At 39.8% G+C, this 18697-nt stretch overlaps 1 protein-coding gene across 10 annotated transcripts in view; it reads left to right on the top strand.

Annotated features, from left to right (window-relative positions):
- MYO1B (myosin IB) overlaps nt 1-18697 on the top strand; it is a 188189-nt gene that overhangs the window by 116309 nt on the left and 53183 nt on the right. For all 10 annotated transcript variants that reach the window (XM_074399339.1, XM_074399345.1, XM_074399342.1 and 7 more), the window contains exons 8-13: nt 7829-7927; nt 9885-9988; nt 11359-11506; nt 11785-11903; nt 17109-17195; nt 18103-18168. In XM_074399339.1, coding sequence (XP_074255440.1) covers nt 7829-7927; nt 9885-9988; nt 11359-11506; nt 11785-11903; nt 17109-17195; nt 18103-18168 — 623 coding nt within the window. The remainder of the gene's footprint in view (nt 1-7828; nt 7928-9884; nt 9989-11358; nt 11507-11784; nt 11904-17108; nt 17196-18102; nt 18169-18697) is intronic.

Genomic DNA, 18697 nt, shown 5'->3' with positions numbered 1-18697 from the left:
TTAATATGTTTGTCTCTTTCCTTAACATGGAAATTTATGTTAAATTTAATATAAACTTAAATTTGTATCTTGTGAAGAGGATGTAGCTGCGTTAGAATATCTGGAATATCTCTTCTGTACTAAATATCCGGTGTCTAATAATAACTCTTCTTCACTAAATTTTGTTAGCAGAGGCTCAATTGGTGGTGGTAGAAATAAGTACCTAAGGCAGAAGAGAAGGCTGTGCCAATGTTCTGCTTTGACTTAATTCAGGGGCACATTTAAGTAAATTAAAGTGGTCAGGTGGTGAATCCCTATAGTGAATTGAATTTATGTTCTCTACTTTGAGTAATTATTTGGTATGGCTTCAAGCTGTTAGATTATGTTGGTGCATGCACATTTAGGGGAAGAAAACCAATAAGGAATGGTCTTAAGCATGAGTAAATTATTTTGGGGCAAACATTTTCCCTGATTACTTTTCTACCTAGAAGCTTGTGACTTACGAGAAAAGTCATAAAGAAATTGAAATGGGAGGCTCTAGGGTAATAGAGTAAGCATTTGAAGTGGTAAAAGCGTCAACTGCTTTGTAATAAAAGATTCCTCATCTTGTGATGGAGTTGCTTAGGCAAATTCATGTATTTTTCTAAAGTACAACATTTTTAAGTGTTTAAGGGCATTGCTTTTTGCTTTTTTTATGGCTGGAAAATTATATAGAGTGTAAGCATGATACCTAGTCACCCAGAGCTTTGAATGCTGGCTCTGTTGTTTACCAAGACTGGGATGGAGCCTCATTTTCTCATCTGTAATACAGGGATTATAAGACCAACCTCAGGGTTGAATATGATAAAAAAATGAAAAGCACTGAATGCATAGCAAAAGGTCAATGAAAGTTCTCTTTCCACTTCCCCTTTGCGCCTTTCCTTTTAAACACACGCAGTATTATGTTTCACATTTGAATATTAGAGTCGTTACTGATCATATCAGTGTGTGCAGTTCACAAAGTACTTATGGCCAACATTCCTTTTCACATCATGCACAAGTGAATATTATTCTTTAACTTGGTGCTGGTAATCTGCTGAATCGTACAGCCATTGCCATTTCTACACTCTGTGATGTCTACGAGCATTTATTCAAAAGGTGCCAAACGTTACACTAGCCAGGGTGTTGCTGTTGCACAGTGTAGCCTTGTCACGGGCTTATGGAAGGTGTTACCTCGTGTCTTGACCTATTACAGTTTGCTTTTGTAATGTGATTGTGGAAGTGTTGCCAAACAATTGCTTGTCATCATTATAAGGTGCCACTATAAGGTGAGAGGACAGCAGCTCACCTCGTCCTCATTCACAAGGGCCTTGGCATTGTGACGTGTGAAGAGAGCTGCTGCTGTTGGTTTGGGTGGCAAGAGCAACTGGGATCGCATGTGACTTCTGTAGGCCAAGGGAGAGGTCAGCACGTGTGCAGTTGGGGCTAAGCTTCTTCCGAGACAGTCCCTGCATATAGTGTGTTGGCAGTAGATGATCTGTTTGAAGGAATTTGTGCATGAATGAAGTCAAATATAATATTTAATTTTTTTTAATATAATCAAACCACTTTCTTCTAAACTTGAGAAATTTCCTATAAAAATTAGCTTTTCAATGAAGAATATGCCCATCCCCTGTGAGTTTTTTCTTCTAAAACTGTTACAGGATCCCACAGAAGCTCGGTCACATGATAAATAAAATCGTACTGCATCTTTAACATTACTTATTTAGTCTATCTTCTGCTTTGCATGTCAGATTGTACTTATTAATTGACCGAAACAGTCCATTTTTTAGAGATGGTGACTATTACACAATCCTTTTTTTCCCTAAGTTATATCCCACTTGTACTTTTCAATCTTTGGGTGTTTTTTTTTTTTTTTTTTTCATTCTTTCTAAATATGAAGGCTTCATTATTTTCCATCTATGATTTGAGGACGTTGGCAGTCTCCCAAGTCATATGAGAGCTGGAGAAGAACATGAGAAACCTGCAGCATGCTGCTCCTAATAATTATTGTACTTAAATATTTTTGTTCTTTTTTCAGTTGGCTTAATTTTATTTTTTTTATTGAACTTTTTTTTTTTCTTAAATAACCACGAATCTCTTTTTTCTTACAATCTTAGGTATTTGGAGCAGCCTAGGACTTCTCATTCATCAAATATATACCCCTTCACTCGACCTAAACTCCTCCGCAAATGCTGGTGTAGGTTCCAGAAATGCAACTTAAAAAGTTTAATGATGGTTGCTAGATAAATGGCACATTATTCTCTCCCTTACCAAGCATTTTCATGATGTCTGAGATTGCAGCCTGATTGGGGGAAAGTCAAATATATGTATTCTCTAGAATTAGTGCTCAGTAATAACATTACTAATTTGGAATTGTATGGCTGGAGTTTGCCTGTGCCCACAGCCTTTTGTATCACTAGTCAGTGACAAGCAGGGCTCCAGGCAAGAATATCCTCTTCCATTGTACTTTGTCTCTTGCTGTGTAATGCCCTGGTGATTCCTTTCTGGTCCGTCCCTTCCCTCCTCCTTCCCTATTTGAAAATTTGGTAAGACCTCAGATTTATAGGTTGAAAAATGATCTGGAGTCAATGAAAATATAATATCAAATAACACAAAATTCCGTTCAGTGAGAACCAGCTTTCATTTTCTAACACTTCATCGGTATCCACAGACTACTTTGCTTCTCCCAAGTAGTGGGGCATGTGGGTGTGAGGGTCCTGATTTCACAGCCTAGTTCCACAAGTTGCCAACTGAGTTATATAAACTCCTGGACTGTCAGTGTTTTCAGCTGTAGAATGATACCGTATAAAATAGTTGAGAGGACTCAGTGAGATACTATCTTTAAAGCACCTAGCCCATAATAAGATCTCAAAATGTTAACGAATTTTTGTTATAATTACTAGGTAGACTCCTAATTGAATGGGCATATTTCATTGTTTACACTTGTAATGTTACATTTTGAAGAATTTAATGCCATCGTAAAAAACCAAGAGCATTATTAATATAAAAATGATATTATGTTTTTCTTTTTCTTTTTTTTTTTTTTAATTGTACTTTAGGTTCTGGGGTACATGTGCAGATCATGCAGGATTGTTGCATAGTTGCACACATGGCAATGTGGTTTGCTGCTTCCATCCCCACGTCACCTACATCTGGCATTTCTTCCCATGTTATCCCTCCCCAACCTCCCCACTGCCCCCAACTATCTCTCCCTTGGCCCCCCACAAATAGACCCCAGTGTGTAGTGCTCCCCTCCCTGTGTCCATGTGTTCTCATTGTTCAACACCTGCCTGTGAGTGAGAACATGTGGTGCTTGATTTTCTGTTCTTGTGTCAGTTTGCTGAGAATGATGGTTTCCAGATTCATACATGTCCCTACAAAGGACATGAACTCATCATTTTTTGTGGCTGCATAGTATTCCATGGTGTATCTGTGCCACATTTTCCTTGTCCGGTCTATCATCGATGGGCATTTGGGTTGGTTCCAGGTCTTTGCCATTGTAAACAGTGCCACTATGAACATACATGTGCATGTGTCTTTATAATAAAATGATTTATAATCGTCTGGGTATGTACCCAGTAATAGGATTGCTGGGTCAAATGGAATTTCTATTTCTAGGTCCTTGAGGAAGCACCACACTGTCTTCCACAATAGTTGAACTAGTTTACACTCTCACCAATAATGTAAAAGTGTTCCTATTTCTCCGCATCCTCTCCAGCATCTGTTGTCTCCAGATTTCTTAATGATGGCCATTCTAACTGGTGTGAGATGGTATCTCAATGTGGTTTTGATTTGCATTTCTCTAATAATCAGTGATGATGAGAATTTTTTCATATGTTTCTTAGCCTCATCTATGTCTTATTTTGAAAAGTGTCTGTTCATATCCTTCTCTCACTTTTGGATGGGTTTCTTTTTTTCCTGTAAATCTGTTTTAGTTCTTTGTAGATTCTTGATATTAGCTCTTTGTCAGATGGGTAGATTGCAAAAATTTTTTCCCATTCTGTTGGTTGCCAGTTCATGCTAATGATTGTTTCTTTTGCTGTACAGAGGCTCTGGAGTTTAATTAGGTCCCATTTGTCTATTTTGGCTTTTGTTGCCAATGCTTTGGTGTTTTAATCATGAAGTCCTTGCCTATGCTTATGTCCTGAATGATTTTGCCTAGATTTTCTTCTAGGGTTTTTATGGTGTTAGGTCTTAAGTTTAAGTCTTAAATCCATCTGGAGTTAATTTTAGTGTAAGGTGTCAAGAAGGGGACCAGTTTCTGCTTTCTGCACACTGCTAGCCAGTTTTCCTAACACCATTTATTAAACAGGGAGTCATTTCCCCGTTGCTTGTTTTTGTGAGGTTTGTCAAAGATCAGATGGTTGTAGATGTGTTGTGTTGCCTCTGAGGCCTTTGTGCTGTTCCATTGGTCTATATCTCTGTTTTGGTACCAGTCCCATGCTGTTTTGATTACTGTAGCTTTGTAGTATAGTTTGAAATAAGGTAACGTTATGCCTCTGGCTTTTTTCTTTTTGCTGAGGATTGTCTTGGCTATGTGGGCTCTCTTTTGGTTCCATATGAAGTTTAAGGTGGTTTTTCCAGTTTTGTGAAGAAGATCATTGGTAGCTTGATGAGGATAGCGTTGAATCTACAAATTACTTTGGGCAGTATGGCCATTTTCATGATATTCATTATTCCTAACCATGAGCATGGAATGTTTCTCCATCTGTTTGTGTCCTCTCTTATTTTCTTGAGCAGTGGTTTGTAGTTCTCCTTGAAGAGGTCCTTTACATCCTTTGTTGTATTCCTAGGTATTTTATTCTCTTTGTAGCAATTGTGAATGGCAGTTCATTCTTGATTTGGCTCACTTTAAGTCTGTTACTGGTGTATAGGAATGCTTGTGGTCCGGATCTGAGTTCAAGTCCTGGATATCTTTGTTAATTTTCTGTCTCATTGACCTGTCTAATATTGACAGTGGAGTGTGAAAGTCTCCCACTATTATTGTGTGGGAGTCTAAGTCTCTTTGTAGGTCATTAGGGACTTGCTTTCTGTACCTGGGTACTCCTTTATTGGGTGTGTATAGATTTAGGATCATTAGTAGTTCTTGATGCATTGATCCTTTTACCATTATGTAATGCCCTTCTTTGTCTCTTTTGATTTTTGTTGGTTTAAAGTCTATTTTATCAGAGACTAGGATTGCAACTCCTGCTTTTTTTTGCTCTCCATTTGCTTGGTAAATCTTCCTCCACCCCTTTATTTTGAGCCTATGTGTGTCCTTTCACATGAGATAGGTTTCCTGAAGACAGCACACCAATGGGTCTTGATTTTTTATCCAATTTGCCAATCTGTGTCTTTTAATTGGGGCATTTAGCTCATTTACATTTAAGGTTAATACTGTTATATGTGTATTTGATCCTGCCATTTTGATGCTAACTGGATGTTTTGCCCATTAGTTGACACATTTTCTTCATTTTGTTGATGGTCTTTACCATTTGGTACGTTTTTGGAGTGGTTGGTACTGGTTGTTCCTTTCCTTGTTTAGTGCTTCTTTAAGGAGCTCTTGTAAGGCAGGCCTGTTGGTGACAAAATCTCTCAGCAATTGCTTGTCCATAAAGGGTTTTCTTTCTACTTTGCTTATGAAGCTTACTTTGGCTGGACATGAAATTCTAGGTTGAAAGTTCTTTTCTTTAAGGATGTTGAATATTGGCCCCCACTCTCTTGTGGCTTGTAGGTCTCCTGAGTCTGATGGACTTCCCTTTGTGGGTAACCCAACCTTTCTCTCTGGCTTCCCTTAGCATTTTTTCCTTCATTTCAACTCTGGTGAATCTGACAATTATATGCCTTGGGATTGCTTTTCTTGAGGAATATCTTTGTGGTATTCTCTGTATTTCCTGGATTTGAATGTTTGCCTGCCTTGCTAGGTTGGGGAAGTTCTCCTGGATAATATCCTGAAGAGTGTTTTCCAGCTTAGATTCATTCTCTCTGTCGTATTCAGGTATACCTATCAAGTGTAGATTAGGTCTTTTCACATAATTCCATATTTCTTGGAAGCTTTGTTCATTTCTTTTCACTCTTTTCTCTCTATTCGTGCCTTCTTATTTTATTTCGTTAAGTTGATCTTCAATCTGTGATATCCTTTCTTCTGTTTGGTCAATTCAGCTATTGAAATTTTTGTATGCTTCGTGAAGTTCTTGTGCTGTGTTTTTCAGCTCCATCAAGTTGTTTATATTCTTCTCTATGCTGTTTATTCTAGTTAGCATCTCATCTAATGTTTTTCTAGGTGCTTAGTTTCTTTGCATTGGTTTAGCACGTGATCTTTTAGCTCTGAGAAGTTTGCTATTATCCACCTTCTGAAGCCTGTTTCTGTCAATTCATCAAAATCATTCTCCATCCCTCTTTGATCCTCACCTAGCTGGTGAGGAGTTGTGATCCTTTGGAGGAGGAGAGGCATTCTGGTTTGTGGTGTTTTCATCCTTTTTGCACTGGTTTCTTCTGATCTTAGTGGCTTTATCGACCTGTGGTCTTTGTAGTTGGTGACTTTTGGATGGGGTCTCTGAGTGCCCTTTTTGTTGATAATGAATTTATTTCTTTCTGTTTCTTAGTTTTTCTTCTGTCAGTCCCCTCTGCTGCAGGACGCTGGAGGTCCACTCCAGACCCTGCTTCCTGGGGATCACCCACGGGGGCTGCAGAACAGCAAGGGTTGCCACTGGTTTATTCCTCTGCTATCCCTGACCCAGATGGGTACCCACCAGATGTCGGCCTGAGTTCTCCTTTATGAGGTGTCTCTTTGGGTATACAGGGTTCGGGGAGTTGCTTGAGGAGACAATCTGTCCCTTATAGGAGCTCAACTGCTGTGCTGGGAGCTGCATTGTTCTATGCAGAACTGCTGGGCAGGTACCTTTAAGTCTACTGCAGCTGAACTCATAACTGCCTCTTTTCCCAGGTGCTCTGTCCTAGGAAGGTTGGCTTTATTTACAAGTTCCTGTCACTCTGCTGCCTTTTTTCATAGATGCCCTGCCCCACATGGTGTAGTCTAGTCACAGTCTGCCAGCAGAGGTGTTGCTGAGCTGCTGCAGGCTCTGCCCAGCTGCTGTGTGAACTGCCTGGGTAGTGGCGAACTGCCTCGGTAGTGGGGGCTGCCCTTCCCCCATCTGAGCTGGACCGTCTTGGGTCCAAATGCGCTTGCTGCGAATGTGTTTCAGATTGCTTGTTTTGTGGGAGTGGCACCTGCCGAGCAAGATCACCTGGCTCCTTGTCTCTGCCCCTTCCCTTTCAGTTGAATGGGCGGCTCTGTCTCCCTGATGTTCCAGGAGCCAGTTGAAATGTCTGCCCAGATTTGTGTGAGTTTCTGTGCGCCAAGACAGCACCGGCTGAAACCACCGTGCTGAATACTTGTAGTGCCTTTTGGCCAGGAATCTCCTGGTCTATGGGCAGCGAAAACTTGTTTGGAAATGCGGTGAGCACTCACCCTCTGCACTGTTGTCGCTGGGAACTGCACTCTGGATTTCTATTCGGCCATCTTGGATCCTCCCCCAATATTATCTTTAATCAGTGTATTGAATGTAACTTATTTATATATTCATTATTTAAAAAGAACATGACCTGTGTAATTTGTTTATTTTCATTAGAGTTGTGCTTCTTCCTGAAAGGAGAACTGAAAATAATAGCTTCCTTTATTATTTTATTACTGCAGAATAGAAAATGAAAAAGAAAGTGAGAAGGAAAAAAGCATGGTGGATTTGAAAGTGAAACAAATGCCGTATTATGATTTAATTATTCTCCTTAGGTTTTTTAGAGAAATCTCAGATTGTTAAATGGCATACTGTGATTTAATTCTTCTCTTTAGATCTTTTAGAGAAATCTCGGGTTGTTAAACAGCCAAGAGGTGAAAGAAACTTCCATGTGTTCTATCAGCTGCTCTCTGGTGCCTCTGAAGAGCTCCTCAGTAAGTCTCTGTTTCTATGTGGTGGTGGTGTTGTTGTTTGAGATGAGAATCTCACTATGTTGCCCAGGCAGGTTTCAAATTCCTGAGCTCAAGTGATCTTCCTGCCTTGGCCTCCCAAAGTGCTAGGATTACAGGCCTGAGCCACCGTGCCTGAACTATTGCTGTGTTTTAATTTTCAGTATCACAGCACTTTCTGAAGCATTCTCTTCAAAACATATTCCATATGCTTTGCCCCTTCCTTCTTAAGACTTTTCCATGATGCTAGTTGAAATGAAAAACGTGGTGTGTTTGTGTAATATTCCCGTACCTCACCAGATACTGTGCCATACATCCCAGTTGTGTTGAGGACTGTGCGGATGATCTAGAGATTAAACTCAAGTGAGATTTCAGCAAATAGAACTACCTCAGTCTGGACTTGGCCACAGCTAATTATTAGGGGAGGGATTAATCATACACTTAAAAAATAAAATGGGCCGGGCACTGTGGCTCACGCCTGTGATCCAGCACTTTGGGGAGCCAAGGTGGGCAGATCATGAGGTCAGGAGTTCAAGACCAGCCTGGCCAATATGGTGAAACCCCATGTCTACAATAATACAAAAATTAGGATGATGTGGTGGCGTGCGCCTGTAGTCCTAGCTACTCAGGAGGCTGAGGCAAGAGAATACCTTGAACCTGGGAGGTGGAGGTTGCAGTGAGCTGAGATCATGCCACTGCACTCCAGTGTGGGCAGCAGAGCAAGACTCCATCTCAAAAAATAGAAAAAAGGAAAAAAAAGAAAATGGAAGGATTTATATTTGAGGAAAGAAAAATATCAGGGATCTAATTAAATGAGTACAATTACATAGAAACAAATCACTAGGTAAATATTTTAAAATAGTAGAAAAGACATTTTGCAGTTGATACAAGTGATAAAAATCTGACCTTTGGCTATTTTAGAGAATTAACATAATTCTACAAACATGCTATCTAATAGCCAATAACTAAATGATGAAAAGTTATGAACAAATAGCTCAAACAAGAAAGGAAAAGTCATCTTCATTAATAATCAACAAATTCAAATTAAAACAGCACTGAAGTATCTCCTATACAAATATTAGCAAAAGTTATTAAGGACCAAGCTAGCAGAGTTGTCACCGATCTGCTTAGAGCTGTGGGTGTTACTTCAAATTGAGGCCCTCTTCCTGAGGGACTAATTGGCAATCCAAAATAATCAGAGCCTGTCATCCAGTCACACCATTTTTCGGACTATATTCCAACAAAATAATTCAGATGAATATAAAAAACAATTGGTATGAAGACATTTATCACTGTTCTATGTTAATTATTATAATAGAATCCAAATAGCCAGGGGTGAGGGAATCACCAGGCAGACATCATATAATGAAATAATACATTGACGATCTTTTTTAATATAAAAACTCTAGAAAGATACTTATCTAATAAGATAAGTATAAAACAGAGTTTGTACTATCACAGTGATACAAGCGATTTTAAGAATGTGCCGTGATTGGCTGGCACAGTGACTCACACCTGTAATCCCAGCACTTTGGAAGGCCGAATTGGGTGGATCACGAGGTCAAGAGATCAAGACCATCCTGGTCAACATGGTGAAACTCCGTCTCTACTGAAAAGACAAAAAGTAGCTGGACATGGTGGCACACGCCTGTAGTCCCAGCTACTCTGGAGGCTGAGGCAGGAGAATCACTTGAACCTGGGAGGCAGAGGTTGCAGTGAGTCGAGATAGCGCCACTGCACTCCAGCCTGGCAACGGAGTGAGACTACGTCTCAAAAAAAAAGAATATGCTGTTATTGATATTTGGGTATAATTTTTGTTCTTTTGATTCAATACTTAATATAAAAGCCATTTTACCAACGTGAATGAGATATCAAAGGGAATGAGATATTAAAGATTGGATTTATTGAAGCAACTTAACAATTCGTGTCTTCGATTCAATAGATAAACTTAAGCTCGAGAGGGATTTCAGCAGATATAACTACCTGAGTCTAGATTCGGCCAAAGTGAATGGAGTGGATGATGCAGCAAATTTTAGAACTGTGCGGGTAAGACATAGTGCTTTCATCAAGCTTTAAATCGCATGCCACTGCATTGCTCAGCGGGAGCTGGTAACACTTCTGACTTTTCTTTAAAGCGTAGCTCATTTTCCCTAAGGTTTTAGGATTATACAAAAATTATATTTTTATCGCTTTGATTTTTTTTTTTAACTGGCTCAAAAATCACACAAGATTGTGAAGGCCTTGCTTTTCACCATTTATCATAAGGAGCTTTTTTATTATATTATCCTGGGGTTTGACTCCTTTAAGGTTATTTTTAAATTCCAGATGTTTTTATGACCAAAGTTAATTTCGAAGTGTGAAAACTGCCCTTGGATCATGTTAAATCAAAACTATTTTTGAGAGAGAAAAATCTTGTTTTTATACAGTTTTAGAAATTCATATATAAACCAGAGTGATTAGCATTCCACATTCATTAGCAAAAATGATTTTAAATAACACTATACTCTGTTTTCTGTCTTAATGTGTAATATACTTTCAAAATTACTCTTATTATGACATGATAGGGTAACTGGGATTACTTGCAAATGAGACAGCTGTGGTGATGGGGAAAGGGGGAGTAGGATGAATTACAGATAATGCAAAATTGGCATCAGTTAATTGTTGAGGGTGATTGAAAAGGACATGCGGGTTCTTTCCCTGCTCTCTCTACTTTTGTATATGTTTGAAGTATTCCATAAAAACAATAACAGAAACTTATATTACTCCCATTGCTATGTAGCCTCGACATTTAAAAAAAGCCAGCTGTTATCTAAAAGAAAGTATCTCTTAGAGTATGTCATTTTTAAAAACTGTATAAACATCCTCATATGGAAGCCATAGTCTATTGATTCCTGGACATGATTTTGTTTAAACCTTGAGTCCAAGACCTGTTTTAGAACCACTTTGCCTGGCACATAATTGGCACTCCATAAAAATATATGAATGAACAGATGCCTCCTGGTACCCAGTTTCTTGGGCTGGGCACTTCACGTTTGCAAACCAGTTTTTCTGATATGTAAAATGAATGAGGAGCTTTTCTTTGTATGGAGTTGTGAAAGTTGGCTTTGTTTCTGGTAGCAAAACCTCAGTGTAAAAAAAAAAAAATAACAACAACAAAAAAAACCGTACATACAAACTGAGCTGCCTTGGTCGAAGCCCCAGCCTCCTGTTTCTTCCGTCTTCCTCTTTACATGCCCCCAGCCCCCGCCACAGCACCAGAGGTATCCCAGGGTCCCTCGAATCACAGTTGGAAACCACTGAACTTTGTCTGTATGTTTTTTCCCCCAGAAATAAATCTGTAATATGATTCATTTTTTTAAACAAAGAAAGAAAAGAACTATGGAGGAAAAAAGTTGCTTTTTTTTCCCTCTCCCCAGAATGCCATGCAGATCGTGGGCTTTATGGACCATGAAGCTGAGTCTGTCTTGGCGGTGGTGGCAGCAGTGTTGAAACTGGGGAACATCGAGTTCAAGCCCGAATCGCGAGTGAATGGTCTAGATGAAAGCAAAATCAAAGATAAAAATGGTACATCCGTGGAGAATCAACTTTGTTTAGGAAACTTGCTTTGAACTTCTGCCCGGTGTTTAATGTAGAAAGTAAAACTTCTGCTTTGCATTGGTTTGAGAAAGCTTTCTAATGAAACTGAGCAGAAATAGAACTGTGGCTAAGCTTTGTTTTTTGATGCATACATTTTATACTGTTCTGTTTGATTGTGATTTAGAAGGAACATCCTAAGCCTTCAGAATGATTATGAGCAGCACGTGTACAGTCACTTTTTGTGTCCACCCCCCACCTTCCCACAGAGTTAAAAGAAATTTGTGAATTGACCGGCATTGATCAATCAGTTCTGGAACGAGCATTCAGTTTCCGAACAGTTGAGGCCAAACAGGAGAAAGTTTCAACTACACTGAATGTGGCTCAGGTGGGTGAAACAGAATGTATAGAAGAGAGTTTCTTAAAAGTCTGTGCTGTTTTCATGTAAGTATAAACAAAGGTTTTTCGTTTACAGGCTGTTATCTCAATCGTTGTACTATGTTCTAGGCACTGGGGACAGAGCAGTAAGCTAAACAGATAAGGAACCCTGCCCTCATGGAGCTTAAACTTCTGGTAGAGGGAACTAGATATTAATCAGTAGACATAAGAAATAAGTGCTGCAGCAAACTAGCAGGTGGTAAGAGCAGTGAACAGAGAGAAAAAGTAAAGCAGAGTAAGGGAGTGCCCTGGGGCCGGGAAGGAGACTGGAAGTGAGGTGGGAAATGCCTGAAGGCTTTTCAGCAGAACAGTGCCATGAACACCTTGTATTTCAAAGGGTCACTCTGGCTGTGATGTGGAGAGCAGAGGGTCGGGGGGAAAGGGGTGAAAGCGAGGGACCTTCAAGGAGATGTGCAGTAACCCAGAGATGATGGTGGATTGAACCAGGGAGTCGCAGTGGAGTCAGTGAGAAGTGGTTCCACTGTGGATGTCATTTGAGGATAGAGGCAACAGGACTTGCTGATGATGGTTGGTTGAAGAGAACAATCAAGGGTGATTTAATGTTTTCGGTCCAAGCACCTGGAAACATGGAGTTGTCGTTTACTGATTTGGAGAAGACAGAGGGAGAAGCCAGTTTTGTGGTCAGGTGGCCAAATTGACCTCCCTGCCTTACTTCTTGAACTCCATCTGCCCTTGATATTGGGGCCAATGAGTCTTTAGTCTTTCTGAGACACAGATCTGAGCTGCTGCCTCCTCTCCTTTTGCTTCAGGTTAAGTGGGTGGGTGTCTGAGTGGTTGCATGCCTGTGTACATGCATGTATACCCCGGCAGCTCCTGCAGCCCTTTCACTAAAATGCTTTGTTCTGTGGCTTAGACATTTTCCTACCAGCCAATGACTCAGGCTAACATTAAATTACTCACTTGAGACTTCCACTCGGGCTTCCTTTGTTCAACTGTATTCTTGTTGTCTCATCCTCCTTATAACTATCCATGAAGACTCCATAAACAGTAGGGTGGAGCCAGGCTTGCTCTCTGCCGCCGAACCAGCCTTTCCTACTAATCCAAGAATGCCTTTGTGTCCTTAGCTTTCTTTCAACATTGATATCTTATTTTAGGTGAGTTATTTTGGCTATGGCAAATACCATAACTTTATATATGTAGAAATGTGGTTTGTAGCAATCCTTCCCTAGCTATAGCCATTGCCTGTTCTTCCTCCTAAATTACTGCTTTTGCTGTCATGTCCGTCCAAGTCAGCCTCACTAATTCACAGTCAGATACGGAGTGACTGACTTAATCAAGAAGATGCTGCTGAGAGCCTGCACAGCACAAGCCTGCGCATAGGCCACGAGTAGGGAAGTAAGGGATTAGGGAAGACCTCATGGAGACGATCAAAGGATTTAGATGTGTGAAGAATGGGTGAAAGGGCATGTCAAAAAGAAAACAGTGAGAAAAGCCAGGTTTGGGGTACATATCAGAAAAAAGATGGACCCAGCTGGGCTACAGCTGTAGTTACGGAAAGAGGATTCACAGCAATGTGGCTGGAAAGGTAAAGTCTGGAGTCAGGGTGGCAAATCTGCAACAGTAGTTCTTAAGCTTCAGCATGCATCCAAATCACCTGGTGGACAGACTTACGAAACACGGTTTGCAGACCACAGCCCCAGTGCTTGATTCAGTGGGTCTGGGGTAGGACTGAGGAATGTGCATTTCTAACAAATTCAGAGGTGACATTGCTGCTGCTGTTGGTCCAGGATAACATTTTGAGAGCCACCGAGTTTAGACATGTTCAGTAGCCAGAGTAGTAATTGTTAAGTCTGCAAGGAAGCCATGAAAAAGCCTGTATTGTTTAAGAAGGCCCTTTAGGAATATGTGTATTTTGAGTCTTTTTAAAATCGTGTGTTTTGTTCTTGCTTTTTTAATCATCCTGTGTGGGAATGAGGCCCAGGTACCTCTGACTTTATAAGCTTATTTTAGTCACCTTACATCACTGAAGAAAACTTTCCACGTTTTCTTAACCTTTGGCATAAAAGAATTTGGCTGGAGATCCTCAGCTGTTCGGCTCCTTAGTCAACTGTTTTTGTATTTTTAATGTCATATTCAGAGTATCTGGTTCTACTGATCTTATTGCCTGGTACTTTTGGATTCCTGTGAGAAGTGATTTGTTTTGTTAGCCTTTCCTCATAGCTTCAATTCTTGGGCCCCAGCATCATCTTTATTGCCCCAGGCCTCCTTTTCCCAAGGCATTTAGACCTTTCTCCAGATAGGAAGACTAATACTGAGATAATGGAAACTCTAGACAAGTTTTTCAGCTTCTCCTACATACTCTCTCCTTGGCTTCTAATGTCCTCTGAAATCTTATCCTACACAGCTTATCTCAGTTTATTCCTTGCTAGTTCTCTGTTACCTGGTGCCTCTGCTCCTGCCTGCCGGTCACCCCGCCACACCCCGCCATGTCATGCTCATTCCTTCTACCCATCTAAAGGCTCTACCTAATTGTTACCCCATCCAAGGAGACTTCCTTGATCAAATAGGCCTCCTGAGACCCGTCCCCCCTCAAACCCCCTTTTCTTTGCAGTTGGGCACCTGCCCTCTGATTGTTTCCTCCGTGTAAGTTTGATCTCCTTGGCTCCTGGAAGGCGGGCCCCATGTCCTTGTATCTCTGAGTCTCCACCTTGCTTGTCACTTGCTGTCCTGGACCATGCCTCTTACCTGCCATGTCTGCAGCACATGCCACCTGGGCTTTTTCTCTGTGAGTTTCATGCAGCTGCAGAAGTGCATGGTCTTTTCGTAGTGTGCCTTGAAACAGATGGTGAATTAGTGCACTTTGAGTCTCCCCTTGTTTCTATACACTGTATTAGTGATCCTTAAGTGAACAGGCATTCCTTCCCTTGCTGCTTTATAGGATATTGTTGTGCAGATTAAGTGGCATGAATCAGGCTCAGAAAGTCAAGGGTGGCACATTGGCAGCCGCTGGGGCCAGGTAAAGCTCAATAGGCATATTTTTGTTTGACTAAAGGGTAATGTTTTCTTTGGTTTTGTTTGTTTGCTCTTTAAATTTTGAATTTGAGTGCCTTTAGCCTGGAATGCATCCTCTAACTTCTATAGATAGAGCCATCGTTTCCTGTTCATTTCTATCACACAGTCCCTGGAAGCATTTGAGTTTAAGACCCTTGGAATAAATATTGTTGAAGGAAGCAAAGGAAATTAATATTGGCTGTGTATACACTTTAAAAATATATCAAGCAATTTACCAGAAAAGATTGTCACTGTTAGTTCAGTTTATTGAAATGGTGGCTTGTTGAAAGTAGATAGCTTGTAACTAAAAAAGCTAGATAACATTAAAATGAAAAAGGGCTCGTCTACAAATACATGATGTTTTGAAATTATATGGTGTTTTGAGATAACTTTAATTTATAAGAAGAGAAAAGAAAGGACTTAGAAGTTATATAGGCTCATGAGGTAGTAGTAGAGGAAAAGGATAATTCAACAATCAATATAAGTACATCGATAGACTGTGCTAGGCATTATTCTAAGCTCTTAAATTATCTGTTTTAAAAAGTAAAAACTAAAAGGTATTGGGAAAAGTTTTCTCTATTTTATTTGGCATGCATTTTCTACTATGGAAGCAGAGTTCCCTCCTTTGTTTGTTTGTTTGTTTGTTTGTTGACAGCTCTTCGGTGTATTCTTTAACCCTAATTGGAGTAGGGAGGGAGGTTTGGGATTAGCATGGAAATGTCAGATGAAGGGAAAAGGTGTTATCTTCAGCTATGATATGTTGCCGGGGAAGTCAATGTGTTATTAAAGTTGTTACATTTTATTTAGGAAGGAAACGTAGAGAAAGTGTTCCGACATAATCTAACAAATTGTGTTCTTTGTAAAATAAAAAAGTACTGTTTAATGTTAACAATAATACCCAACTTTTTATTTATAAGCAGCAAAATACACACATATGACCAGCATGTTGAAAATAGCAACAAAACGTCAGGCCTTTTCTCTCCCAAGACCAGTTCCTTGTTAGGCTCTGACACCCAACCTCCAGGCCTTCCCAGGATGCTGGTATTAAACATCTCATTAGTACTTACCTACTGTATGCCCTGGGCACCCAGTACATTTAAGGGTCTTTAGATTCTGCCATCCAAACCTAACATTCTCTGGCCTTTGGATTCTAAAAGTCGTAGAGACATATATGTCTTCTGCCTCTTTGTCAAGTAGTTCTGAATAGCTTTAAAAGTAAGCACATAAGAAGAGGTTTATGTTCATTCTCTAACTAATAAGAACTCAATGTGTAAGTTTTTAAAAAAAAAAAACTCAAAGGATTAGTTTGGCCGGGCATGGCGGCTCACGCCTGTAATCCCAGCGCTTTAGGAGGCTGAGGTGGGTGATCACCTGAGGCCAGAAGTTCAAGACCAGTCTGGCTAACAAGGTGAAACCCTGTCTCTACTACAGGTACAAAAATTAGCCAGGCGTGGTAGCACATGCCTGTACTCCCAGCTACTCAGGAGGCTGAGGCATGAGAATCCCTTGAACCCAGGCGGCAGAAGTTGCAGTGAGCCAGAATTGTGCTACTAAACTCCAGCCTGGGCAACAGAGTGAGACTCTGTCTCCAAAAAATAAAAAAAGATTGAAAAAAAATTGATAGATTCCATCAGTCAATGCCATTTTAGTGTATCTCCTTTGAATTTCCATGTTTAAGGGTTTTAAAAAATAGTTGTTAGGATATTAAGTATACAGTTGTTTAACTTTCACATAACATGAGCATTTCCATTTTGTTACCTGATCTTCATAACCATTGCTCTCTGATGACTACGTAACATTACTCTCAGTGCATGTTTATTTTACTACCCCTATTGTTGGACTTCGAAATTGTCTCTGATTTTTCTCTGTTCCATAACATTGAAATAAATATCTTTGTGGTGAAAGTTTTTGCAGTATTTAAAATTAGTTTCCTGGTATGTGAAAAAGTATAACTGTGTATAAACAATTTGCCTAATTCTCTTAAAGGCTTGATTGTTTATGATACAATAAAACTGGTTCTGCAAAGAAATGTGAAATAAAAGAGCTTTAAATGTTTTTAAAAATATCTTTATGATTTTATGGAAAGTAAGCATTGTGGCAGTTGTGGGTATTAAGTTTTGTTTGTTTGTTTGTTTTTTAATAGGCTTATTATGCCCGTGATGCTCTGGCTAAAAACCTCTACAGCAGATTGTTTTCATGGTTGGTAAATCGAATCAATGAAAGCATTAAGGTACTGAATTTCTATGAGCAAAATTAGTTGCAAATACATGGCATTCACAGTATAAACATTAAGTTGAAGAAGGTTTAAATTTATAATAAAATAATTGATTACCACTTATAAAGATTATTCCTTAAAAAGAGTTTACCATGTATAAGATTGAAATTTGTCAGGGATTTTGTTTATTTTGTTTTGCCATGTGTGTTACTTCTGACTGGTGAACAGTCTGATGGTCTTTGTGGAGTGACTCTGGGAGTTGGCATCCCAGGTTCTGACCTGGCTCACCTGCTAACTAGTTGTACACACTTCACTGAAAAGGTCACTTTACTTCACTAGGGCATAATCTATTTATCATTAAAAATGAGGTTGTTGGACTAGGTGATTTTGAAAGGCGCCACTCATGCCTTCTTTAAATATATCATCTATTATTAAATTTTCTAAAAGAGTTCTTTCTTTTTTTTGAGACGGAGTTTCGCTCTTGTTACCCAGGCTGGAGTGCAATGGCACGATCTCGGCTCACTGCAACCTCCGCCTCCTGGGTTCAAGCAGTTCTCCTGCCTCAGCCTCCTGAATAGCTGGGACTACAGGCACGCGCCACCATGCCCAGCTAATTTTTGTATTTTTAGTAGAGATGGGGTTTCACCATGTTGACCAGGATGATCTCGATCTCCTGACCTTGTGATCCACCTTCCTCGGCCTCCCAAAGTGCTGGGATTACAGGCGTGAGCCACCGCGCCCGGCCTAAAAGAGTTCTATACCAATACTCCATCTCATAAGTTTTTAAAAAAAAAACTAAATTACAGTTATTTTCTTACTTAAGAAACATAATTAACTTGTAATATGTATCTGTGTTCCTTAGATGCTTGTAGTGTTTTATTTTATGCCTTAATTAACCCTTTAATTTGAAACTTTTTTCAAGGCACAAACAAAAGTGAGAAAGAAGGTCATGGGTGTTTTGGACATTTATGGCTTTGAGATTTTTGAGGTAAGAGTTTAAAATTTTTTGTAGTATCTTTAGTAAAGTGGGATGGTTGGAGATTAAATCCTGTATTATATAGGCATAAGTAACTATAACTTTGAATCTACAAATCTTTGTGCAGATGTAACATACTATCACTTTGAATCTACAAGTAATCTTTGTGTAGATGTAACGAAATTTGGTTGTGTATTCCTGCATGTGTGCCTGAGAGTGTGTGTGCGTGTGTGAATGTGTGTGAGTGTGTGTGTGTGTGTGTGTGTGTGTGTGTGTTTTCTGTGTATGCTAAGAGCCAGCATTTTGGAGAGAGTACTGCTTAAAAAGAACTTGCATTAGTACTGACTTTTGAAATTGCATATTTAAATTTCTAACTGTGAGGCTTCCAGCAAGGTACACGTGTGTGCTTGTGACCATTTATGAGTTGTTTGGAAAGTGTGGCAGGTCGATGCCACAAAGAAAGCCATAGAAGAGCTGGACACAGATTCTGGCCTGGCCAGGGCCAGTCACTTCATCTGTGAGACTCAGGGAAAGAGGGTTT

The sequence above is a fragment of the Saimiri boliviensis genome, chromosome 5 (genome assembly GCF_048565385.1).
Source record: "Saimiri boliviensis isolate mSaiBol1 chromosome 5, mSaiBol1.pri, whole genome shotgun sequence".
NCBI classification, from domain to species: Eukaryota; Metazoa; Chordata; class Mammalia; order Primates; family Cebidae; genus Saimiri; species Saimiri boliviensis.
The sequence above is the reverse complement of the archived record's forward strand: the minus strand, read 5'-3'. Positions and strand labels throughout refer to the sequence as shown.